Raw genomic sequence first — 26,184 nt, forward strand, 5'->3', positions numbered from 1 at the left:
CTCGGGTTTTATTTATTGGTTTTAAATACTATTTATTTATTTCGTTTTATTTTCTTATTCCTTAGAATTTTTTAGTTTTTAAATTATTTTAAGTATGATAATAAGTCTGATTAATTATTTTATTGCATTATTTATATCTATTTTATTTGTTCTATTCTCTTGTTGCTTTAGCTGTTTTTAAACAGCACTTTGTTTCGACTATGGTTGTTTTAAGGGGCTTTATAAATAAAGTTGAGTTGAGTTGATGGGACCAAAAAGCTCTTTAGAAGGCTGTTTCACTTAGCTCTTGTCAGAAATGATTAAACACTCATTGGAATATTATAAAAAAGCTGATGAGATGATGCAAAATAAAGCAGTCCTTTTAATACCAGAAACCCCTTGAGAAACTGAACATGCTAAATCAGCAGCCTCCAAATATTAGTCACCTTGAAAGAGGCCAGATGTAGAAAGTTATTACCTTCACTCTATATTTAGAGGTAAGCAAGTTTTTCTTGTTTCCAGAACAGGGTGACAGAAGTTCTGTTGGTTCAGACCTCACCTGAGCGAGGCTGTTTTCACTCCAAACCAGACACTTCCTCCCCACCCACTTGCTGCCAGGCCTTGTTCAATAAACACAGACTTAATTCACTTTCCTAACTCTCTGCTGCGACTTGACAGGTGGTCTGTGAAAGTGGGTACCTGGGAATGTGCCAGAAAGCAAAGTTTATGCTGGGAAATGTGAACCCCAGACGAATATTGCAGCTTTTATTAGCTTGCAATGATGAGCAGGTGGGCTTTCCAGGCAAAGGAGTAGCAACGCTTCACTTTTCACCGTGATCACCTGGTGTGGTTGAACCAGACTTCAATGTAAATTTAAGCATCATTTCACACTTCTCCTATTTTTTTTTCTTTCGCCTCTTCCTCCTCAGGTGAACTGCTACTACCACGGTGAGGTGGAGGGTCATGTCAGCTCAGATGTCAGCCTCAGTACTTGTGCAGGGATTAAGTAAGTGTGTCACACGCTTTTCGTTTTCCACTTCCTCACGCCAATACTGTTGATAAAACACTACAGATCGAACGTTTTAATGAACTGATCCGTAAATCAGGAAACCTGAAAAAAAAAAGGGTTGTTCTGCGCTTTCTTGTTTGACTGATTGTTGAATTTATATCTTTGTTTTTGTTGTTTTTTTCTCTTTTTAATCTCTCAAATTAGTTTCATTTTACAGCTGCCAAGCCAGGCAGGGTGACATGACAAGAAAATATCATCACTGTATTAACTTGTCTATTGATTGATCTCAGGGACGGGATGCCAGCCGTGGCAGATGATTCGTTTCTGTGCGTTTCCTTGCACTGGATGAACTCAAATCAGCCTTTACTTTCATGCTTTCTGTGTAATCTAAGGGATGATACCTTATCTTTTCCCTTTTTGGCATTCTTTAAAACCCACAGGAACTCACATGCTTTTAATCTGTCACTCAATATATCCGTTTTGTATCGGCTGATTGATCTCTCTTTACTTCCTTTAACTTTGTGTTTCAGGTAATATTTAACAAGAAGTGTAGAAGCAGCACCGTAATTTGGTCATAACTTCATGAATACCCACTAAAGTAAGCTGAGTGGACATGCTTACTGCTCTATGAGTTATGCTGCAGAGATGGACTCACTGTGAGGCTTTGGACAGCGGAGAGACTTTACCGTTGGACACATTTTGTTTGCAGATGTCAAACAGGAGAAGTGATTGCAGCAATATCATTGGACGCCAAGAAGAATGTTTTCATAAATCAGCCAAAAAACCTACACCCTCTTAAGAGTGATTTAGATGACTGTGCACCCCTGGCTGCTGACCTTTGTCATCATATTCATTTATTTATCTCGGTTTCTGTGAAACCTGCCTCCACAGTGACAAATCAACAGAATTGCTTTGTTTTGTTTGGTTTTTTTTGCCTTTTTTGACAAAAGGCTACGCCGACTCTGTGACCCGTTCACGAAGATAAATAGTTTGTTGCTTGATTTGGCAGCAGCCAAGCTTGTGGGGATGATTTAGTCTTAGTTAATGTGGTTTTGCACAAGGTTTAGACCCCCCCCCCCTCATGTTTGTGCAAATTCACTGAGGGAAGATGAAGTCACTTTAAATCACAGCGACTGTGAGTGAAGTGTGAGAAAAAGAAGCAAAAACTACATTGTTAACAAAATAACATGAACCAATGTATGGTGAATATTAATGTATAAATGACCTGATTGCCAATTGCTAAGAGCCAAACGGCTAATGATCACGCCACACACCGAAATCAATCCAGACCTGTTAATATTCTAGTTTCTTGCTGTACGTGGGATTCATTTAGATGAAATTTTTAGTCTACCCATTTTAAATAACTGCATAAAATCCAAACATCTGACAGCCTGTTTCTCTTGCTGCAGGGGTTTTATATCTGTTGGAGGAAGATCTTACGTGCTGGAACCATCCGCAGATCGCTCTGATGGGACTCACTGGATCTACTCCACAGAACACCTCAATTTTGTTCCTGGCACATGCGGCCACGATTTCAACATCTCGCACCCCGCAGCGCATGCAGACAGCAGTCCATTGAAGGCTTTCAGCTCGAGAGTAAGAGTTTTACACCGCCTATATGTCACCAGCTCACGCTTAATGGTAACTGGAAGGGTTGCAGATAACGAGGGGTGATTTTCAGCCATTTTCGTGAAAAGCTTTTTCTCCGTTTGCACTTTGAGCACTCTATGAGCAGCGATGCAGAGGATATGGAGAGGCAGGTTTACTTGTGATCCGCATGACTGATAGATTTCTTTGATAGCGTCCAACACTTAACCAGGTTGTACATGATCGTTTGGTCAAGTCTCAAAAATTTTATTTAATTTAATTTTTTTTTTTTTTTTGTCTTGTCCAGCATTTAAGCAAGCAGAATCATTGTCTGGATGCTGTGTTCTGCTGAGCAAATTTATTTTGCCAAGGGGAGCATTACTGGTATGATGATCCCCTTGATTTACTAAATTTTTATTTTAATTCTTTATTTATTTTGTGTAAATTTTTGAGTTTCTACTGCTGGACCAGACCCGAGAGGATAGGAGCAACAGAAAGATAAATGGAAAGAGAAAGAAAATCCCTCGTAGAGATAGAGAAAAAGAAAGAGATAGGAAGAGAAAGAAGGAAAAGACAGACATCTGGATAAATGTACGCATATACACCCTTACGCATTTGCCTATATAGACGCATGTACCTACATATTCACACACATAGACACAAACAGGCCAATCTGTCTCACAAGTCTCACAAATTTTAGACTTCTTTTAAACCATTTGTCTTCGTTAGGTAATTCAAATCAGTCGTAAAGTAGTTTGATGCATTTGATTATACTTGGTGTGTGGATTTGGCATTTAACGAAAGGACAATTTTCTTTAAAAAAAAAAAAACTTTTTACCACAGAAGGGATGAGGGCAAGAACTTTTTCACTTTTCTGATTAGTACTCAGTTGCAGTACTTCTTGGAAAGGTTTGGCCCCTTCCTCTCTGTAGCCACACTCATCTCCTTCAGATTTTTTTTTCACTTATTTTTTTGCAGTGGATATATGAAGGTTGACTCTTCAGGTTCATCTTTTGAGAAACTTTAATGCTACGAATAACTGTTTTTAAGTGCTATTGAAGTGAACAGGTCTTCAACATTACCTTGTTCAAAACCAAGCGGACGTATCATTAAAATTCTGATCCGCTGTTCAGTCCGGCTGATGCAGAAGATTTATGACTGAGTTCTCTTGCAAGCCACAATCTAAATAAAGAGGAAAACTTTTTGATTTGTTGACCAGGATACCTACAGCTGAGGATTTTACCAGCAATCAAAAAAGAAACTACTTGCAAATCTGTATCAGTGGAGACAGGCGACTGAAGCTGCCTTTGCACGACTCTTACTATAAGTGCCACCACTAGCAGCTGCCGCCACCATTCCAGATGGCTGATGGCATAATGTGCAACACCATCAGCACTGCATGTTTTAACACAACACATCATGTTGTGCATCTCTTCATTTTTTCCAGACACAACACATCCTAACATTGGCATGTTCTGCCTATAGCGCCCATTTGATAATGTGCCATCAACTGGGCAGTGAGCAGAAACCATGACACTGCATTGTGACTTTGCGTTAACCAACTCTTCATTTTCATCAGACTTTCAGAAGCTGTTATTCAGGAGCCTCAACCAGTTTGGACACTCATTTAATCATCTGAAATGCACCAGTTTTCCATGTCTGTTTTTAATAATATAGTTTATTTGCCAGTTTTTAAAACCAACAAGCACTTTAATGTTCCTATATATCCTAAATTTGTATCTATTTCTTTCGCATTTGCAACTGAAATCTTTCAGACTGTATTTTGAGAAAGGATGTGAAGACAGAAAATTAACCAAAAAGTATGCAAGGTGAGAAATGTTTTAGTCTATAGCAGGTTGTCTCTAACACGGGTCTTTGTGAGCTACCATCCGGTTTTAGTGTTTCCCTGCTGCGACACACCTGACCCAAATCTATGGCTCTTGAACAGGCAGGTGCAGAAGATGACAACAAATGGTTGGAGAACCTTTTCATTCGAATAAAATGTGTTGTACCAGGTAAACACTAAAACCTGCAGAATGGTAGCTCACAAGGACCTGCAGTTGGAGACCCCTGGTCTATAGTATATTTAGAATCTGACTGCATAGAATATATTAAAAAAAAAATTCTCCCCAACACAAAAAAGATCATTTGCAATGTAGATATTGGTAAGTGGTCCAGTATATATTTGAGAGGCTATTACTTGTTGAATTATTCACTCAGTCTGTTCTTCCATTAGTGCCCTGGAGTGTATGCAGAGCTGCGGTTGTTAAACGCCTTCTGAGAGTACGTTGGCTGTTTTAACGGCAATGTTTGCTCTGAACATGAGATCAGACTGAAGGCTCGTTCATCCTTCACCAAGACCTGTCCATCCAGAATCATAGATTGCTTTAAAAAAAAAAAAAAAAAAATCCCACCCTATCATACTCCCTACACTCGGCCCCTTGTAGCCGCTCAAAGTATAGAGATAAACCATGTGGGCCATGGCCCAAGGGAGTCTCTAACCTCAGAGGGGATGGGGCTTTATAGATGACGAGCACTGATAAGTGAAAAACACGTACTCCAGTGATCCCTCTTAGTGGTGAAGAAAGGCAGGCGTAGACAAACATGGCTGATTTAGCAAATCAGCACAAACAGCAAGAGAGATAATCGGCGTATAAGACGAAACAGATGTTCTTTGGCTTCGAGGGAGTGCAGGCAAACATTTCATAATAACAATGCAGCTTAAATACGACTTACTTTCTATTGAATTAAAACAGATTTTTATGGTTTATGGCCAAGCAAGCTAAGCCATCATCTTTCCCCTTATTGCTTTTCATTGATTCATTGACCATCGGGGGATTTTCTGATGTTTTAATGTACAGCTTGATTTCTGTCGGTGATTAAAGTGTTGGCTCTGCTCGCAACTATTGTTTTGAGCCATAAGAGGGCTGCAAAAAATTCAGCATGAGCGGATAAAACTTGCCAACAGCGCAAAGCAGAAGAATCTGTTTGAGAGACAGAGTGGGAATGGGAACAAAAAAGGACCAGAAAGGCTGAAACTTGTGAAAAAATATGGTTTCATTTTCCACGGTGAGAGATTTTTTTTTCTGTCATACTATGTTTTTTTTTCTTTTCTGACTGTTCCCTGCTGTTCTATTTGTTTAGAGTACTATGACATTTGTTCTGAGGCAGCAAGAAATATCAGACTTAGGACACAGCGGCAATCCTAAAGGAAGTAAACACCATAAAGTCAGTTTCCTGAGTAAGAGTCGTTATACTTGACAGCAGGTGAGCAGGCTCACCACAGCATGCCACGTAAGGGAACTGAGGTGAGCGCTGCTGCGTTGATAAGCTATCGTGTGCCCCTGCTTGAGGGTTTTAAGATAAAGAGGTGTTGGAAGAGTGTTCCTGGATGATGAGAATCCGATAAGGTAGAGGGCGCTGGGGGAATGTGATAGGTGTTGCACGACTACAGCACAAATTCCTGCAAATCTGGATTTTGTGTCGAGTTGAAAATGTGTTCTTTAAGTGGAATTCTTTTTCCTCAAAAAAAAAAAAAAAAATTAACAGATTTATTCTTTCTTAAAAAAAAATAACCCTGTAAACTTTTCTCATTTCATTCGATGGGCTGACTGATCACATGTAGTCATGGTTTAGTTGTCAAATATTTCTACAGCCTTTCATTTAAGGCAGCAGACTCTTTAAATGTTGTTCCTATTAACTCCAATTACAAATTTATATTTTAATAAATTAATAAACCTAAGGTTATTAGCTCATACTGTGCTCATACTTGTAAAAGTTTGCTTAGGTGTAGAAAAAAAGTTACAAAAGAAAATGATTTAACATATAATGTCTAACAATGTTGCTTGAGCTTATCTGCTGGATTTTGTATCAGCTTATAGATCAGAAGCATTGCGAGCAATGTTTTAATGCAGTGCTTCAGCGTGCCAAAATATTGTACCCTTACTAACATGGGCCTCATTACACCAGATGTGCATTAGACAGGTGTTGATCTGGTTCATTGTGATTTTGAAGCAACTTGGATTTTCAATGTTTCTGTCTTTTAAAAAGGGTTTTAGTCCCTAACATTAAAAAAATTCTAAATAAAGTTTTGCAATCCCTATCCCAGTTGTATAAGCTCCCATTTTTTTCTATTTAAAAACACTGATTTGGCTGCAAAATCTGCTGTCAAAAATAAGTGTCTAATCTTACCTAAATTAAAATTAAAGTAATCTCATAGCCCCCTTTCGCCATTTATATTAAAGCCAGAAGAAAGTGGTAAAAGCCGTGAACAAAGTCCTTTTTCGGGGCAGTGAGTTGATTTCACGGCAACCGTGTCAAAATGATTCAGTGCTTCACAAGGCTTTGGTTACACCGTCCCTAATTTTTTCCATACCCAAAACAAGTAGCTTAAAGTCAATACTATGTTGTGGTTATTTTTGTAGCAATAAGTCATTATGTAAAAGAAGTAATAAACAAAAGAATCTTCAAAGATCTCAAAGCATGTAACTGGAGCGGGACTGTCACAAAGAAAGATGCAATGACATGGAAGGATCGAGCAATGAGCAATGGAAACCAGGAGCATTTATACTAAAAGAGCTGATGGCAAAAAAAGATTTAAAAAAATAATTAAAAAAAGGCAGGCTGCGGTATTTTGCTTAATGAGCAAAGGTGTGCTGGAAGAGCAGCAAACAAGACCAAAAGAGGAAAATAAGAACAGAAGCCAACGATCAACTTTTAAAAATACAAGTCATAAGAAAAAAAAAACAAAAAAACATATAAACTTAACAAATCTCCTATAAATCAGAAGAATATGAATATTGAAGTAACATTAAAGTAGTTCAAAAGCAACGACATCTCACCTGCAACCTGTCTTAAGATTGGTTAGAAGCCTAGCATACATCACCGATCAATGTAAGCTTTACGAACGATGAATAATTGGCTGACAACTTGCTTAGTTGTTTTTAAAAACTGTCATCATGTCATGTCTCATGTGTCTTTACTTCTGCTTTTCTGTTTTATTTTGTAGTTTTCCCTGTTTAGTTCCCTTGTGTCTTGTTTTCTGGTTAGCCTTGTTTTATGTTCCTTAGTCTCGTCATGTTCTGTGTATGTGTATCCCACATTTGTGGTTTTACTTTGCTGGTCCATTGTGTTTTCTTCATCTCTTAGTTTATCCTTAGTCACCTATGTTTGCTTCATCCTGTTAGTTTGGCTTTAGTTAGGTTTTGGTATTAAAACATCTTGATTCTGCATCCCTGGCTCCCATCTCTGCATTTGGGTTCACACCTCCACCATCACCGTGACAGATACTAGATTAGATTAGATAAACTGCATGGATTATGGTTTATATTCTGTGTGTCTACAGTCTTGACATCCCAACACTTTCTATTTGCTATAGAAATAAATAAATAGAAAATAGATCAAATAATTGCTAAATGAAATCAGCTTTTTTTAAACATAAGTTTTTGTTTTTTTGCATGTCCTTATTGAAAAAAACTGAGGCATCCACTTCAAACCTTAGAAAAGTGCACATCATGGAGAAAAATGGTTAAATTGCAAACCCCCATCAAAGTGGGCGATGCAAACTAAAACTCCCTTAGCAACAGAATCCTTAACCTTTACCACAGGCTACTTCGTCACTGTCACCTACCTCATTTCTTATCTATTTCCACTGCGGAGGCATATACTTTCCCTTTAATGCCAGCAAAATAATGAAATGTGCATTGTAGAAAATATCTGAACTGTTTTAATGCCCTTCAGCCATTCATCACGCATTTGCTTGAATGGCACAGGCGTATCAAAGAACAAAAATCATAACCTTTCACATGCGAAGATCTTTCAGCTTTTACATCGCCTAACCGAATCTCTTTGTGCCCAAAGAAATGAAGTGTGGATAAATCTTGCCAGTATCGAGGAAAAATCAAAGTGACACAACCAGGACACAAGATAAATATTAGCCACTGCATCAGTTAATGTTATTCTATTGGCATACAGGATGGTTGCGGTTAATGTGCTGAATATTGGCTGATTAGTCAAGCTGATTTATCTGAGCAGCTCTGGTTTTTTTTTCATAACACCTTGTTTCCTGTGCATATTAAAGCTTTCCCGTAAAAGAGATACTTACGCCACTTTTTTAAGGCTTTAATTTAGATAGTAAGTAGATTTATTTAAATTAAAATCATGTAGATCAGAATGCAAAAGGCAGTATTTCCCACTCCTTGTGTAATTGCATGTTAATAAAGATAATTGTGTTGTAAAATAGATTGTAAATTCTCAAATAAAGCTCTACCTCACTAGGTTTTTATTCCAGAAAATGGATATTTTTCACTCCTTATTAGCATAATGTTCACATATCTCCTCTCCAGTGTCCTCCTGGAGACTTACTAATCACCATAGGGTGCGTTTAAGGCACGCTTGCCCATCCTGGCTTATCTATGGAGAAGGCAGATAAGGGCAGAGAGCTGCCAGGCCAGCAAGGATAAAGAGGCTCAGGTTGAAAGAGAGCCATGGAGTGAAGGCAGAACCCTTAGCTAGCAGAATAGTAGAGAGACTGAGCTTGTGCTTGCAGGTGAAACAGACTCTAGCTCGACATGTGGCGAGAAGCGAGTTGCTGCCCAACACGGCATGAGAGAGTCATAGATATGCTCCTTGGCCAGGGGCTGTGCATTATCTACTTGTTCAGAAAAATTGAACTGTGGCAGTCTTTGACCACACTAAAAGAGATAAACATACAACAAATTCAAAATGTCAGAATTTTCCACGCGGCATGGAGGGGTAACGTTGCTGTGAAATTGTCACAGAAATCAGAACTTATAGCATCACATTCTTACAGACGGAAGAATAAGCGGTGCAAGCGTGCTTTATGTTGTCTTAACAGTGCAGGCAGCAAAGTCCAGAAAACGTGATTTCTTTAGTTAATAAGTTAGCTCTTGTATGGTGCTATCAGAGTGTGACCTTAGCGGCTCTTACCGGGCCAGACATAAAGGGGAGCTGATTGCTTTGTGCTGATTCTCATTTCTGCTGCCTTTTGTGTGGAGTGGAGTGTAGGTGAGATTCGCAATATCGAGTGACCACCTGATGAATTTATGCTGCCCTTCCTAACGCCCTTCTTCCTTCCTGCCTCTTCCTACTCCTCTCTTTTCATCTCTTGGTTTATCGCTTTGTCTCTTCCACCCTTAAACACCTCCTTGATTTATTGTTCTCTCTGTTTCATCCATATCACCTCTCCTCCATCTTTCTTTTTTTATTTTATCTCCTCTTCTTTACTTTGTATTATTATTTTTTCTATTTTGCAGCATAAACGTCACGTCCAGGCAGCAACCAAGTATGTGGAGCTCATCATCGTGGCTGACAACAGAGAGGTAAGCAGAAGTCACACGCTTAACCGCGTCACCGTCCTGCTGAATGCCGCAGGAAAGAGGTTCAGAGGTCATATGCTGAGCTGACCTTTCCCCATGAGATGTAGATAAAAATGGCTCCATCATGGCTTTGTTGTCGCCTCTGATCTGTCACTTACTCATCTGTTTCCCTCTCCTGCTCCGTCTACATCTTTCTGCATACATTATAGGAGCACTTGACTCACAAAGGAGATTTTAATGTGCTCTCTGAATACCACATATCTTAGACATAAGTCTCAAAGATGCTCCTCACCGGTGTGAGACAAATAGGTCATTACTGCATGGTTCGGAGCAGCCAAATAAAGGTTCGCTATGAGAGAGGATGGTTAAGGTTATCTCTTCAGCCTGTAAGCCCCACTGAGGCGCTCTTTGATGATAACAGAAGCACGAGCAGAATTAACATGATTGAAGTTGTTCCTCGGCTCACAGAGACGAAACTTCTGAGCTAGAATGTCCCAACTTCTGTCAGGAATGTGCGTGTCATCATTCCTTCTGTGTTTTCAATCTGTCTGCTTGTGTTTTTAAGTTTCAGAAACAAGGCAAAGATGTGGAGAAGGTCAAGCAGAGGCTGGCTGAGATTGCCAATTACGTGGACAAGGTAACAGCTGAGAGAAAAAGAGCAAATGCAACGTTGGAATGTGTTTTATCATGGGTCACATCAAGCAGAGTGAGAATTATCCGACCTGTGAGCAGGAGCTGATTGGATTATGAATGGAAGATCAATTTCAGAACTAAGCTAAAGCCAGTGCAACAGATCATGTAGTGTGTCACGTTCATAAAATAAGGGACACATAAGCCCCTTGTCAGTTTAAATGCTTATTCTATTGAATTTGTATTGTTATAGGTGGAGATGGTAAAATAAATAAAATGGTCCACAGACTGTAGCAACATGTCTGTATGATTTCTCCTTTTTTCTCTAACTTTCAGTTCTACAGGGCTTTGAATATCCGAGTTGCACTGGTGGGGCTGGAGGTGTGGAGTGATATGGACAAGTGCCCCATTACCCAGGACCCTTTCACTACGTTGCATGAGTTTCTAGACTGGAGGAAGGTCAAGCTGTTGCCTCAGAAGCCACATGACAACGCCCAGCTAATCAGGTAAACTTTAAAAAAAAAAAAACACAGAAAACATGTCTTCCTCCAAATTTATTACAAGACCAAATATCTTGGAGTGGGCTTTGTTTGTTCCTTCCGAAACTAAATGCAAAAGATGAATGCAGCCGCCTTCAGGCCTTTACACACTGGGACCGATGTGAATAAATGGCACGAAGTTGCAAAAAATTGCACACCAAGTGTGATACAAAGTTTGAATGAAGTGGAAATGAAGTGACACCTGCATAGCTCGTAACTTCTGATCTATCAGTCAACACGCTTTCTCTGATTGGTCGGATGCGAATATTAAAAAAAATCCAACCTGCAAAATTGCAAAATGGAATTTCATTACTGATGTGAACATTCCCACTGATCCGATAAAAAATAATATTGCCATGTGAATAATTTGGATGAAGTTTTCAGATCAGGTGTGTGAAGACCTTTAGAAAAGCCTTTGGACTCTGACATTAGATTTTTATGGGAGTTTAACTGCAGCTAGCTGGTGATAATGCAAAGGTTTTCATTAACATTATCACCTTTTCTTTCCCTTTCTTCAAAAAGCTTGTTCATGGTCATTCAGCATCAAGAGTGGACAAAAATTCTCATGGTTACCCTTTTATACCAGTCTCAGCTCAGGCTGTGTGTGGGTACTAATTTAACAACTGCGTTCTCTGTTTCAGTGGAGTGTATTTCCAGGGTACCACTATTGGAATGGCACCCATCATGAGCATGTGCACAGCAGAGCAGTCTGGAGGTATCGTCATGGTATGTAAACGCAACAAAATTCTACCAAATACTGTTTCCTAAAGAAGATACATTTGGACTTTTGCTGAACTCTCTCCTATCTTGCCTCTTTCTATAAGTGATGTTTTAAATTTCTCCCTTTAATCCAAGTTGAGGAAAGAATTTTGGAGCTGATTTTAACTTTTCCACTTTGGGGGCAAACACATCATTGACTCTTCTTCTATGAAGGCCAAGTGAAGGGTATGCAGACTGCCCTCCACTTTTGTTCTTATAATTCAATGTGTATAGATTGCAAAAGCAGAAATATTCTGACTTTTAATGAGGTGCAATAAAGGAATGAATTTAAGGCAAGAGCATGTTGCAGCCTGAATGAAAATGCAGCAGTGTGTCATAAATGAAGAGCCATTACGTCTATAGCCTCGTACGATGTGCTTAAAGACATGTTGCATTAGCACAAATCTTGCTACTTTTTTTGCACTCAGTGTCTCCGGGTGAGTGTTCGTGAGGCCCCACTGGCTGCTTTACAGCCTGTCCCTAGATTCCTCTTTACTCTTATCCAGATGGCAAAGAAAGAAAATTCTCTATACTTAAAATTACAGACAAAAAAAAAAAAAAGATTGAGTTTCAGCTGCTGACTTTCAAGCAAAATTACCATAGTGTTGTTTAAGTCGTATGCCTTTGTTTACCCATTAGTTTGACTTTCCCTGGGAGTATCATCGTTATTCTGCGAGGCAGTTAAATCTTAAACATCCATCCTCAGACATCTGGAATCTCCATGTACCAGCCGTAATTGTTACACTGATTTAATTGGTGTGATGAAAAGCACAGGCGGTTGCATAAAGTGCCCTCTTGAGCTCTCCAGCTTTGTCTGTTGTGTATGTTTTTCCAGGAAAACATAGAGGTTGCTTTTTTTTTTCTTTTCTTTAATAAAGCCAGGCTACTCTGTTGGATTGCAGTGCTGACAGCTGATTTTTGTTACTTTCAAAAGCCCCCAGCAGCGCATTCCCGTCAATGTGAGCTGGAGCACCACTGAATAATGCACAGTCTCTGAAGATTCTTGAGGCAAGGTGCTCTAACACGCAGCTCTGCATCCGTGAAGAGCTGATAGTTCCTGCACTTACATTATTTAACCGGCCTCTTTATGCATTCCATGTTTTACACACCTTGCAGGATATCCTCGACCTCGGCAGCAGCTTTTTACCCTGCATGTCATCACCGCTGCATCTTATATCATCTGGTTTTTAATCCTCTATCTTTGCTTATGTACCTGTAATTTGCAGTTTGTAGATTTTTTTCTCGTCCTCAGTTGCTTGTCTTGCTCAGTAGTTGTCTTTAATTGTGCGAATGAAGCGGCGAATGAGCTCTGTCAGAGCTCGTCAAACGAGCTGAAGGTGACAGCGCGCAGTCTGCTTCTACTTCTCATTTCAGCACCACAGTGTTGAACAGATGAAATGCTCTGATAAGAACAGAACTCACTAAATTGTTTGTTTAATTTAGGCAATATGCAATTACTTCCCACGCCTTTGAGATGTGCTGTTGTAGTGGATCCTACAGGGAGCAACAGTTTCCATTGATTTTTTTTTTTTTTTTGGTTCTTGTTTTAATTAATATTTCTTGACGTTTTCCTGTACGCTATCAGAATCATATGTTTCTAATTAACTATTGGTATTACTGCTGCACCAGCGCTCTGAACTGGTCAAATTTTATGATTGGGCTTTGTTTTCTGTCTGGCCTGGAAATATAAAGATGAATCTGACTCATACAGTAAAAAGCTTTTAGAGTAGATTTTGTTGAGCTGTAATGGCACACTCAGTTTCTCTGACTGATCTGCTTTTAGGACCACTCTGACAACCCGCTGGGTGCAGCAGTCACTCTGGCCCACGAACTTGGGCACAACTTCGGAATGAACCACGACACACCGGAAAGGGGGTGTGGCTGCAGGGTGACGGTGGATCGGGGAGGCTGCATCATGACTCCCTCAACTGGGTAAGTCACACTAGTTTTACACTCAAAAGTCACCATACTGACAAGATAGTTATTTTCTCATTCTTTTAAATAAATATTTCCTGGGGTTTTTTTTTTCGGTTTTTTTTTTTGTTCTTTGTTTAAAACTGAAAACAAAGAACCATCATTAGGTCTGAATTATTAAAATGTCAGAAACATGCAACCTTGGGTAAACATCATTCTGCAAGGTCTCTTTTAGTAATCTATAATGTTTTGAACGGTGAGAATATGAAGCTGTTAAATTGAAGGGCCATTGAGTTTATGGCAGATTCAACAGCTGTGTGATGCCCTGAGGCAATGTGACTCACTGAATGGGAAGTCAGTGGTTCATTGGCAGTGCATGGCCCATGCAATACAGTTTAAGTTGCTCATTCTCCAAAAGAATTAAAAAATCAGCGCATTGCTTGTATGCCACAAAGTCTACGCAATGTATTTCATCTGATGTTATAGCAGTACTAACTTAGAGTACTAAAAATGTTTCCCATGTATTAATATATCTAACATCTTGGAGTTGACACTGCAGAAGCTTGGGGAAGCTCTGGTTGGAAACACTGGGTTATCCCTTCCAGCCAAGCTGAGGTCTGCTGGTTTGCGGGAGCCGCAGACTGGTGTTAATGCTGGAAACATTTCTTTGTATTTGATTTGGACCAGACCTATAAAAAGCACAGCAATACTGCTCTCAAATATAGACTTAAAAAGTGACACACCATTATGAGGTTTACAGATTTATGTTTAATCATGATTGTGGGTATCCCTGGGTGACAACTTTTCCCCAAAAGCTTGCAAAAAAGCAAATAGATTTAAAAAAAAAAAAAAAAAAGGTGGCTTTGTGAAAGTACAAATAATGTTTGTCTTTCTGGTGTTCTCTGCCTCCTCCACGGTTCTCTACCCTTTTCACAGACAGAGTGAAGCTATTCTTTGACATACATGCAACTTTAATGTTTAAAAATCTCCCTGCAGCTTCAAATAAATAGTTAAGTACATGTGAAAACTGTACGTTACACAGACTTCATGGAGGGGAAACATATCACCTCTGCCTTTAACTATGTAAACTATGTTACAGGTCATATATAAATCAGTGATAGCTTCACTAAATATGAAGGAGAGAAAATGGTTTTCAGACTATTAAAACAGAAATAACATAAATTAAGGAATATTTAGTTGGGGTTTTTTTTTTTTTTGCTCCCCACTGAGGCTTTGATTTTTGCACTACAGGAGGTTATAGAAAAAAAATACATTGTGTCTAGCTTTAAATAATCCCCCACACTTCTCCTTATTGAGGCACATTCTGCTGTGCTATTTAGTCCAGTATTAGGAAAGTAATACATCTAAGAAAGATTCTATAAGAAACCTATTTTCCAGTTTCTCTGCTGTTTCAGTAAATTCTGTCAAGTTCAGCATCATATATTTCTCCCTGAATTGATGCTACTGTGCTCCCGCTTTCAAAGACCACACAGGTTTTTGTTTCATGGCCTTGTAAAGATGAATATCATGTTTTCCTTTTCAGCCAATCAAGTCTTTTCAAAGCACAATCTGATCATACAGATGGCTCCACATGAGGTCAGGCCTTGATTAAGCCGGTACAAGAGGCCCACTGATTATCAAACCTTTTGTCCATTAATTGAAAGTTCTGGCAAGATTCAATTGGTCCAAAGCACCTGTTGTGCTGCTTTTTGATTTGATTGATCTCTCTGATTCAGCTGAATAACAGTAATCCCGTCACTGTCACGTTAACCTCTCCCTACCGCCTTAAGAATGATGAAATCCAGTTCAATCTTTTTAAACTTAGAGGAGGTTTTGGGGTAATTTGTTGGTGGTGGGGGTGTAGTGCAGGGTTAAGACATCTGCATAGATTGCTTTTTGTTTCCGGTTCTCGCTGGTCATGGCCAGTTGTTGTGTCCCCTTTCTTTCCATCTCATTCTCTACCCTTCCCCTTCTAAACGAGAACAGGCTGGTGATTTTCATCCTTTGGAGATTATTTCTTCTGAAAGCACACACACATTAACACAGAGCAAATGGACTCCTTGTGGAAATGTTCCGTATGATTTACTTCTTGGCCTACTTGCCTTCAGTTCCACTTGATTGTGCCCTCTTTTCAGGTTTGACAATTCAATTCAGTTCAGTTCAGCTTTATTTTTATAGCGCCATTTCACAACAATGTTGTCACAGGGCACTTTACATACACATCATTTCAAGCCAATTCATACATAGCCTATAACAGAAACTAATCCCCCATCCTGAGCATGCATGAGGCGGCAGTGGGAAGGAAAAAACTAAGGGAAGCATGTATAATGTGAAAAGTATTGGTCCAAGTCCAGAACCCTGAGGAACTCCATTACTTACCCTGGTGTGTAAGGAACGATCTGATTGAAAATCTTGTTTACTGTTAATCTGATGCCGGGCGTCTTCTGTGGATAGTGGGTTTTTTGGTATGTTAACCCTGAGAAGAAGACAACTCTAAAGTTCCACTCCTTTCCTGATTAACCTGAGGCACCTCTTTCAACCATTGTTTTCATTCACGCAGTTAAAATCAAAACATATATATGATCACATTTATTCACAGATGCTTAAACTACATAGAAATAATCATATTTAATTCACAGAGAACCTTTAAAGGTCTTTAATCATTCAACAAAGTGAGAGCCAGGCTTAAATCAGAGTAAAATCTACAGTGCCCCAAATTTCCGTACTAAAATTTAGGGGTCGGAAAATCAAATCGAAAAATTGAATATCTGGATTTTTTGCTTCTCACTTTTAAAATAGATTTTTTTTTTTTTTTTTTAAATAAATGAAAATAATCCATTATATATATTTTTTGTCATCTTTATTGGTTTTATTGATCTTTTAACTTGTCATCTTGGGCATTATTATATATATATATATATATATATATATATATATATATATATATATATGTATATGTATATGTATATATATATATATATATATATGTATATGTATATGTATATATATATATATATATATATGTATATGTATATACATATATATATATATATATATATATATATATATATATATATTTTTTTTTTTTTTTTTTTTTTTTTTTTTAATAAATGGATTTTATTTTTGTTTAGTTATCACTCCAGTTTTCTCCTCATTGGGGTCCTCTTCACCAAGGGCTGCCCCTGCTCTGACTGCATAGCTGTTGCTGTGGGGCTGTCCCTGTCTGGTGGGTCGGGATCCGGCGCTGCAGCCTTACAGTTGTGGCGTGGGTCCTGTCTGCCCGGACCCAGGTGGCCCCCATGGTGATGGCCTGGGTGGTCTTGGTTGGGTAGCCCTTTGTGTAGAGGCTCCCTGAGAATATCGTTTCCTTATCTGGTGCACATCTGGTACAAATGCACCTGGCTATTCAACTTCTTTTAACTGTTACAGGGCAAATAGGGCATGGGTGAGGGTGGTTGTGGGTGGGTGAAAGGGGATGTGTATGTGTGTTAGTGTTTTATCTATTTTGATGTAATAGATAATGTTTTATAATGTAAAGCACTTTGTATTGTTTTTAAGAACAAAAAGTGCTATACAAATAAAGTTTGATTTGATTTGATTATAACAGCAGAATGATTGTCTGGCTACTGTGTTGTTTTTTCCTAATTGAAATCAAGAAAAATGACTAGCAAAAAAAAGGTTTTGTACATTTTTTTGTTTTTAATGTACAAATATCAGCAATTTTGAAGAATTGTGAGGATCACAATTTAAATCAAATTGGCTCCCAAAAAAAATCGGAATCGAATCGAATCGAATCGAATCGAATCGGGACAAAAGCATATCGTCACAGCCCTACTGAAATTGATAGTAGAGGACTAAAATCTACAATTTGATATGAAACAAACTTATTGTTACTCTTTCAATCACATTTTCATTGATACGTAACATTTAATACATGTTAAATGTCTTCTTACAGCTGAATTCGTATATATTAAAATCAGTGATGAGTGTGTTGGTCTGGAGTTTGTGCGTTGTCTTTGTGTGGCATTCTTGCAGGCACTTTTGTTTTCTGCCACAGTTAAAGGTGTGTTTGTAGGATGAATTAGTGATAGAATAGTTGCTTGTGCATGGTTCTCCATCTATCTGCCAACCTGCCTATGACGTACCCTCCTCATACTCAGAACCAGCAGAGCTTCAGCATAGCACAATTCTCTGAAAGATAAACGGGGTAGAACAGGATAAATGGATGGACAGTATAAGTATGGTGTATTGTACAATCCTAAAAGCATCTCAGTTTTATCCATTAAGGAAAATTCAAGTGGAACAAAATGATGAATGCAAAGACTACACTGAATGTAATGTAACAGTGATTTGTTATCCATTACTACACACACTGCATTTCCATTCACTCTACTCTTGCAAGATGAATGGATGGCTGTATTAACATGCTTTTTTATTTATAGTTTCACTGGATTAAAATACAGGCTGTGGTTTCATACAGTTGTTGCCATGGTAAATCATAAAATCAGAGCTCCATCAAGGTGGGCTTTCTTTCTTTTTCTTCCCTTTTTTTCCCAGATAACTAGTTTACCTTCACCTGTAACTCGCATTAATCATGCTAAAATTTGATTAAGCTTCTTGTGATCAGCTGGTCTGGTGCTGAAAAGTGTGTTTTGTTTGTTTGTTTCCTGATTCGAGATAAATCATGTTGCACTTTGTTCAAATAGACCCTTGGTCTTCTTTCTCTTTATTAAGAGTTTGTAAAGGTAAAATTGGTGACTGTTTCATGGTTTTCATCAAAATGCGTGACAGAAGGCAGTGAAAATAGGACTTACAGTGAACAGACCTGGATATAGTTATTGGTTTCCTTGTGTTTTAAGAGCTTCAGGCTAAATTGAGTTGGTTTCCTGGCGTATGCAGATGAATAGGTTATATGTTTACATGGTGGACCTATTATCTGATTAAGGACAGAAAAAAAGGTCCTTAAAATTTAGTTGCCAAACTCAACATTTTTAATATATTTACTTTAAATTTATAGCACTCCTAATAAAGTAAATGTAGGTAATAAATTTACATAAATTCATTATTTGCTACCTAATAAATGCACACATGCTGAGCTGCTGATAGACAAATACATTTACTGAATAATAAGGAATCCGTCCAAGAGGATGGAATGGAAGTGTGAGCAGTGCCCCCCACCGAAGAACAGGAAGTCACTGCTATGCCTTTTTTTTTTTTTAATTAGGTCTGTAGGGAAATCAGTATGAAAATGCTCTTCAGTACCTACAATATAGGTCAGACTGCCAGACACCCAGAAATGCCAAGAGATCATATCACTGAGTGTCATCTCTTGGAGATTGGGCTCCAACAGCACACAGGGTGTGTTGTGAAACTGCGGTTTTTGACTCATGAAATATTTATCACAGTCACAGTTGTCAATGTCAGGGTTGAGTTAGTCTCATTCACATTTGTGTCAGATCAAGCTGTTTCACAATGAAAACAGGGTCACAGTCAATATTTGCACACTTAGTGCTTTCTCTGAAAATGTTTTCACAGATATGTCATCAGAAAAAGGCAGAGCCGCGCTTTTTTTTTTTTTTTTTGCTTTTTGGAGGAAAAGATGCAACATTAACTGGCTATGCAGGGCGTGGTGGAAAGGTTTTCCACCATTTTGGGATGTGAACTATAATTACAAGGCATTCTTTTCCATTGAATTTAGGTTAAAATACCCTTAATGATACATGGTTTGTTTTGTGGACGTAGTCTGCAGACATATCTTTACAAATGCTGCTTTGTAAAATTGACAGAGATTCTTTCCTATCTGATGTCCATCTCTGTACAAAATACTATTCTTTACTCTTGTCCATGAAACAAAAATTACCTGTGGATGTTGGAGACTTTTTTTTTTAGGTCTTTAGTTTTGTATTACCGTCTCAGTGTTGGACAGATTATAGAAGCCCCTGACAGAACTGGAAATGATTCCTTATCACAGACCTCCCACAAATCCATTAAATCCTCATCTGGCTGTTGCTTTGTACTCTTTTATCATCTATCAGCTGCAGTTCCTCTGAAGCTTAAGACCCAACTGTTAAACACTGACTGTAGGTGAACAAAAGAATAAAAGAATTTAGCCTGGGAGGGAGCTGCGGCATGACCAGGTGGAAAATAATGCAGCTCTGTAAGAACAGCGAGGAGTCTTAAAGACTAGACAGAGGTGAGCAAAAATCACTTTAAATTGAGAACATGCTGAGAACACAATGAAGGTCTGTAGAGTCAAACTGCAGCTTTTCCTTTCAAGTGGTGAATCAGACTTGCATGGAAAGAGTGGATGCCCACAGTGTCTTTAGTTTGCCGTGAGCTCCAGATGTGCCAACCTTAACTGGAACTTCAAGTGTTTTACCAACCTTTTTTTTGCTAAATGCAATCCAGAGTAGTTCATCAGTGTCTTTCAGAGACTCCATTCTCCCTCCCATCCCCATGCTGTTGCCATTTATTTCTATATTGGTGCTCATAAAGAACAGCTGAATCTGTGAACCGCTCATGTGTCTCAGAGTGCCTTAAAAAATAAATAAACCAAAGGAAAGGAAGGATTTGAGTGTTTGTCGTGCATTTGCGTTTGCTTATAATTAAAAACTGGGGCTGAGTTCATGGAAATTGAATGATTGCAGCAAACGAGGGGGCACGACTTGAGCAAGCAGTTTTGGCTCTGGCTCTCAGGGCAAAAAGGAAATCAACAACAGAAGTTGTGAAGGAAAGGGTCTTCTTGTTGAACGGCAACCTTGACAGCTGTTCATCAGAGCATGTGTGGTGGTAGTGATAGTGGTGGTGGGGGGGGTACCATCATGTCTCTTATTGCAGCTTTTATCACTCCACTTTTATGATTTCTTGTAATTACAAATCCACTTTGACCTTTTGCTTCGGTCCACTATATTGAATCTGTTTCAAGGTAGCGACTCACCTAACGTGACCTATAGAGAGGCCTCGGCTCGGGGGGGGGGGGGGCAAGCGTTGATGTAACACATCAAAGGCAGCCAAGAATGAGGTCATGTCATAACATTTACAGAGTCAAGACATATTTAGTTCTGTATTAGATGTGGTAAGCCCCATCAGAGAAAACTCAGTTTGAAAGAGTTGCCATCTTTGAGCGACACAGACATCCCTGCCTCTTGAAAACTCCACAGAGGGTTTTGGGGTTTTTTTTGAACGCCTTTCATGTTGTCAGTATACCCAGCGGGTCAAAAAACCAGTTCAATTCTCAGCTTTATACTAGTCATAACTTTATACTGAAATTAAATCAACAGCTTCAAAACTTTTAAAGTAATTTATCTTTCATTTGAGTATCACGGATTATCACACAGATTAGCCACAGCATTAAGATAGGTTTCAGAAATCCTCCTTGTGTTACAGAAACAGTTGAGCTTTGAGGATATGGAAGTAGATCTTTAGAGGTCTCCTGTGGAGTGTGGTGAGCTTTCGAGCCAAGACTGATGCAACTTTGTTTCTCCTCAGTATTGGAGGTAGTACTGGATGCTATGTGTATATGGGAAAGCTGGAACTGGTGCGTGCTACTCAAACCTACAATGGTGTCATCACTCAGGTGACCCCGACTTGATACAGGGCTTAGTTTATGCCATTTGGTAGGTGTGAATTATAGAGGAACAGCACCAGAGTACAAAGAATATGTTTATATTTTTGTTGCAGTAAGGTGAAACTGATATATGAAAACAGCTTTTTGGGGCTTGTGGGTTGTAGGGTGGAACCTCCGTGGACAAAGTTTGCTGTGACACATCTCTTGGGATCTTGGTAGTTTGAAAACTCTTAAGCAGTTAATTATTTGTTGTGTTTTATTCTTTTTGAGACATTTAAGGTGTCTAATGCGACAGTATCATATGACATTTTCTATTATATAGCACGGTTTAGTGAATTGGAGTAAGGTGAAAGTATTTCCTTTTGTTTGTTTCCAGTAACTTCATTGGACACTAACTTGGTCCATGTTGTAACTGATAATAAACAATGACATAAAGACATTGTTTGCAACTGTTTGGATAGAGAGTAATCATAGGAATTGTCAAAAGAAAACAATCAGCACCATGTTTCAGACAAGAAAAGCAAAGCTAGTAGCATCAGTTCTTACTTCATTCTGAGAACATGGGGTTCATCAATAATCAGAAATGAATCATTGATGAGTTTAATGCAGGCCTGCAAATCCAAACTCCGAAAGAGTACAGCATTAGCTTCAACAAGTCTTCCAATATCAGTTTATGAGAATTGGGCTCCATAATCAGTCTGTTCTGAAGTACTGGTATTAAAAGATTTGTTCTAGTTGTTTTCAGTTATAGAACAGACATGTTCCTTGTTAGGAAATGCACTTAGTATACAGCAATGCTGTTTATTCCCTCTTCACAGCATAGTGGTGATGATAACATGGTTTTGGGCCTTATGCAACCATGGGGAAGCAGGATGCCTTTGTTTCTGGAAAAATGACTTCTAGTTTCTACCAGTTTCTATTTCTGGGATTTCTATATATGATTTAATGGGATTTTTATACATGATTTAGTTGTCAGCAGAGAAGAGATCATGCAGCCACAAGCATACAAGTCATTCCAACAAACACTGGTTCAAGAACATTAAAATGGATAAAATCACAACATGACCAAAATCCTTGCCAGGCTTTTTTTTTTTTTTTTTTTTTTTTTTTTTTTTTAGAAATGTTGCAGAAAAGCCTAAAGTGTGAGGTTATTGTAATTAAACCCACCATTCTTTCACATTTGAAGCTGTTATGTTGAACAGTGGGTTAAAATAGCTCTAAAATTGTTAACAGTTATTTTAATTCTTTAGTTGCAGGTATTATCCCGCAAGAATCCACATTAGATGGCTAAAATCCTGTTTTAAAATTATTTTGCCATTTACAGACATGCAATTTTATATAATCTAAAATAATTCAATATAACGTTTTACTAAAAGGATTTTTATTGGTCCTTAATTCACAAAAGAAACATCCGGGTATTATATTTTTGTCTCTTTTGTTGGATTGCATGATGGAGCTATGTTAATACTGATAATATTTAGGTTATTTCCATGCCAGAATATAGAACATTTTAAGTGGTTAACAATCAAACACAACAAGATACCTGAGCATGCATGACGTCTGTGTTATCTGAGATTTAACTTTTGGGTGGAGCTGTTGTTGGTTGACGCTCAGCTTGGATTTTTTTTTTTTTTTAAACTCCTTTCACGCAAAGAAAAGAAATTCTGTCATTGAAACCTTCAAGCCTAAAAGTGGTAAGTGGGTGGCAGAGGCAGTGCAGGTGCAGAACCATGACTGATGACATACTTCACAACGTACATTTAAAAAATTCAAGGGCCCTTCATCGAGCCTGTTTAAAGAACTGACCTGAATCTCCCACTTACTGTCACTTATCTGAGTGCTCAAAGACAAGCAAAGGTTTAAGTGGGAAGATTACACACCAATTCACCTTTTTCTGGCTTCTTGCTGAATTTTTATGTGGGACTGATGGAGTTATTAAAATTCTCATATGGTGCGTTTCTGCAAAGAGCCATGAGGGGAGTGATACGATCAACACATATTCATGCACATTTTACACACACTCTTTCATGTAAGGAGCTGTATTATCACAGAGAGGCTCAATAAAACCACATGAGGTGTTTAACAAAGCTTTTGGCAGACACAGCCTGGAGTTGTGTGCTTTCCCTGTGGAGCAGACCACCCTCTCTGTCCATTCCAAAACCAATATTGAAAACACACTGTCCCCCACCTCTCCATGCTTCTAAATTTATGGGTGTTGCAAGTCTTGCAAAGGAAGCACTTTTTAGGATGAATTTTTATGATCTCCTGTCCCATGAAATATGTGTAATCATATCTCCTTTCCTCCTGGGGATAAAAGTCACAGAGACCCTGAGCTGTCTGCCTGATCGTGGAGCTTTTGAGAGGTCGCTGAGTCCTCGTAGTTAATTGATTTTGTGATCAGCAGCAGTTATCGCTGATTACATCAGACTGAGGAGGGCCCTTACAGGGGACCTTAGTCCTTCTTCCTCTTTGCTTTCTATTTGTACCACTCACAGAGTATTTCTCTCACCTGCAGGTATCCGTTCCCCACAGTTTTCAGCAGCTGCAGCAAGAAAGACCTGACAGCTAGTTTTGAAAAGGGTGTGGGGATGTGTCTATTCAACATGCCTGAAGTTAAAGTACTCTACGGTGGGCAGAAATGCGGCAATGGCTACGTGGAAGAAGGAGAAGAGTGTGATTGTGGTGAACTGGAGGTGAGGCTACCGTAGGTCACCATAAACAAAATGTATTTATTTAAATATCTAAACCACCCACAAATCTCTGTTTTTGCTTACAAATCCTTGTTGATTATATTTTCCCACACTTAAAAATGAAAAAAAAAAAAACTTCTCCAGACAAAACTTTGACACAAAACCACCATTTCCCAATGTCAAAACAAGCTGCTTGAAGCACAACAGCCCAGGACTTTCGTAACACAAACACATCCTTGGGAAAACTGGTTGGAAGATATGAGTGGGAATTTATTCAGGCTGTGTACAGAAGGAGTGTTTGGGAGGAAGGCTGTCAGATTCTGATACAAGTCACTGAGAGGAAACACAGCTAACAGTTTCTTCTTGTCAGCTGGTGAATTATTTAAGCGAATCTGCATTGCCAATCACATATAAGGCAATGGCACATGTTGCTAACTGCAGGATGAAAAAAAACAAAAAAACAAAAAACGTTCATCATCATGCAGCTGACAATTAGTGCAGGCAGACACATGAAGGAGGCATCTATTCTCATTTGGAAAGATGCTTTGAGTTATGCAACAGCCCAAATGAGAGAATGCCTTGTTGTCTTCTGTGGTTTGTTTATACCTTTATTTTTGTGGGCTGTTCAGGCTTCAACCAGGGTCAAGCTGAAAGTGACCTTGTCCTTCAAAACAAAGAAGAAGCGTAAGCTCTCGGGCCCGAGCCAGCAGCAATAATCAAGCTCTCTGTAGAGTTGAGCCATGTTGTGCCAAAGCAGGCCACATCAGACTGCATCTCTCTCCACTATTAAAAAGCCTCATTAAAAAGACTTGGTCCTGGTCCTCACAATCACAAGCTACTTCTTTTCAGTGGGACTCCTCTGCCTCTCTTGGCCCCTGGGACCATGGGAAAGGCCCTTAATGGTTTTCAGCTTGATAGAAGTTCTGGAAGGCCCATCATGTCCTCTGCCAGCTCCATCCATCCAGTTCCCCCAGACTCTTACTGCACTCAGCTGTTCACCATGCAAAAGGCAAAAGAAGGGGCGAGAACTGAGCCTCGAGGGTCCGGTCAAGCGGCCTCTGTGAGATCACACAATTAGGCTGAAAATGATTCACATCGGTGCCAAATTCTGATTTACAACAAGTATTTTTATGGACCAGTAAGTTTTCCTCTGGCAGGAAATGACATAAACACATGAAGACGAGTGTAAAACGTTATGTAGATGTTTTCATGGTCATTTGTAAGTGTTTTGCTGTTTTTCTTGTATACATATTTGCTAAAATGATCACGCCCATAGTTATTCAAACCCATTCTCAGTAATCAGTGGCAAAGTCTTGATTTGGCATCAAAACAGTCCAACAGTTTGCAGAATTGCCAACGAGTTTCGTGTGTGTTTCCATCGGGATTCTGGTGCTTTCCTCTTTGATAAAAGTCTCCAGGTCTTTGAGGTTGGAACGGTGCTTTTCCATTACTTCCATGAATTCTGGGGATGGATTTCGATCTGGTCTCTGGCTGGGCTTCTAGCAATCGCTAATATTGCTCTGAAAACTATTTTTTGGCCATTTTGGCTGAAATTTTTGGCTCATTTTCTCTTTAGAAAATCCAATCCAAGTTTTTTTGGGGTTTTTTTCTGAATTCCTGATGTTTCCTCATAAATAATAATGTCCTCTATTTCAAAGATTATCCTACACGGAGTAGATGGAGTCAACCACCAGCCAATAAGTTTTTTGACTTAACTTTATAAGCAGGAGCAGACCTGCAAACACGAGCAGATTTTATCTTGTATGCTCAGACTCGATTGAATTTCTTCCTTCCATATGTATCAGAAAGCGAAGAGCTGCTGATTGGTTGCAGAGCAGGGGTCATGATAACAGCTGACATGAGACAGATGGTCCTGCATGGTGAAATGGAAAATGTCACAGGAGGCAGAGTAATGCAAATACTACCCATCTTTCTTTGCACATCCCAATGCAATGTCCCAATATGTTATTTGTCATGATTTTATCAATGTCCAGAAAAATGGATCTTTCACTTGTTACTGTAAAAGTAATAATGAGCTCTTTACTTTTCAAAATTATAGATTTTAAGTTATTCAGTCTCCTCTGGATCAACAATATCTGTAGTTAAATTAAAGAAAATACTAAAAATTGGCTAAATTAATTGGAAAATCTGCTTCTAACATATTAAAGTGCTT

General features: G+C 38.8%; 1 protein-coding gene across 1 annotated transcript in view; it reads left to right on the top strand.

The window, feature by feature from the left end:
• adam12a (ADAM metallopeptidase domain 12a) overlaps positions 1–26,184 on the top strand; it is a gene marked incomplete at its 3' end in the record, with an annotated part of 95,167 nt that overhangs the window by 55,824 nt on the left and 13,159 nt on the right. Inside the window, exons 5-12 of the mRNA XM_079260290.1 lie at positions 909–985; positions 2,398–2,584; positions 9,850–9,915; positions 10,478–10,549; positions 10,879–11,048; positions 11,723–11,807; positions 13,624–13,772; positions 23,837–24,014. Coding sequence (XP_079116416.1) covers positions 909–985; positions 2,398–2,584; positions 9,850–9,915; positions 10,478–10,549; positions 10,879–11,048; positions 11,723–11,807; positions 13,624–13,772; positions 23,837–24,014 — 984 coding nt within the window. The remainder of the gene's footprint in view (positions 1–908; positions 986–2,397; positions 2,585–9,849; positions 9,916–10,477; positions 10,550–10,878; positions 11,049–11,722; positions 11,808–13,623; positions 13,773–23,836; positions 24,015–26,184) is intronic.

Source organism: Telmatherina bonti (assembly GCF_933228915.1).
Source record: "Telmatherina bonti genome assembly, chromosome: 21".
NCBI classification, from domain to species: Eukaryota; Metazoa; Chordata; class Actinopteri; order Atheriniformes; family Telmatherinidae; genus Telmatherina; species Telmatherina bonti.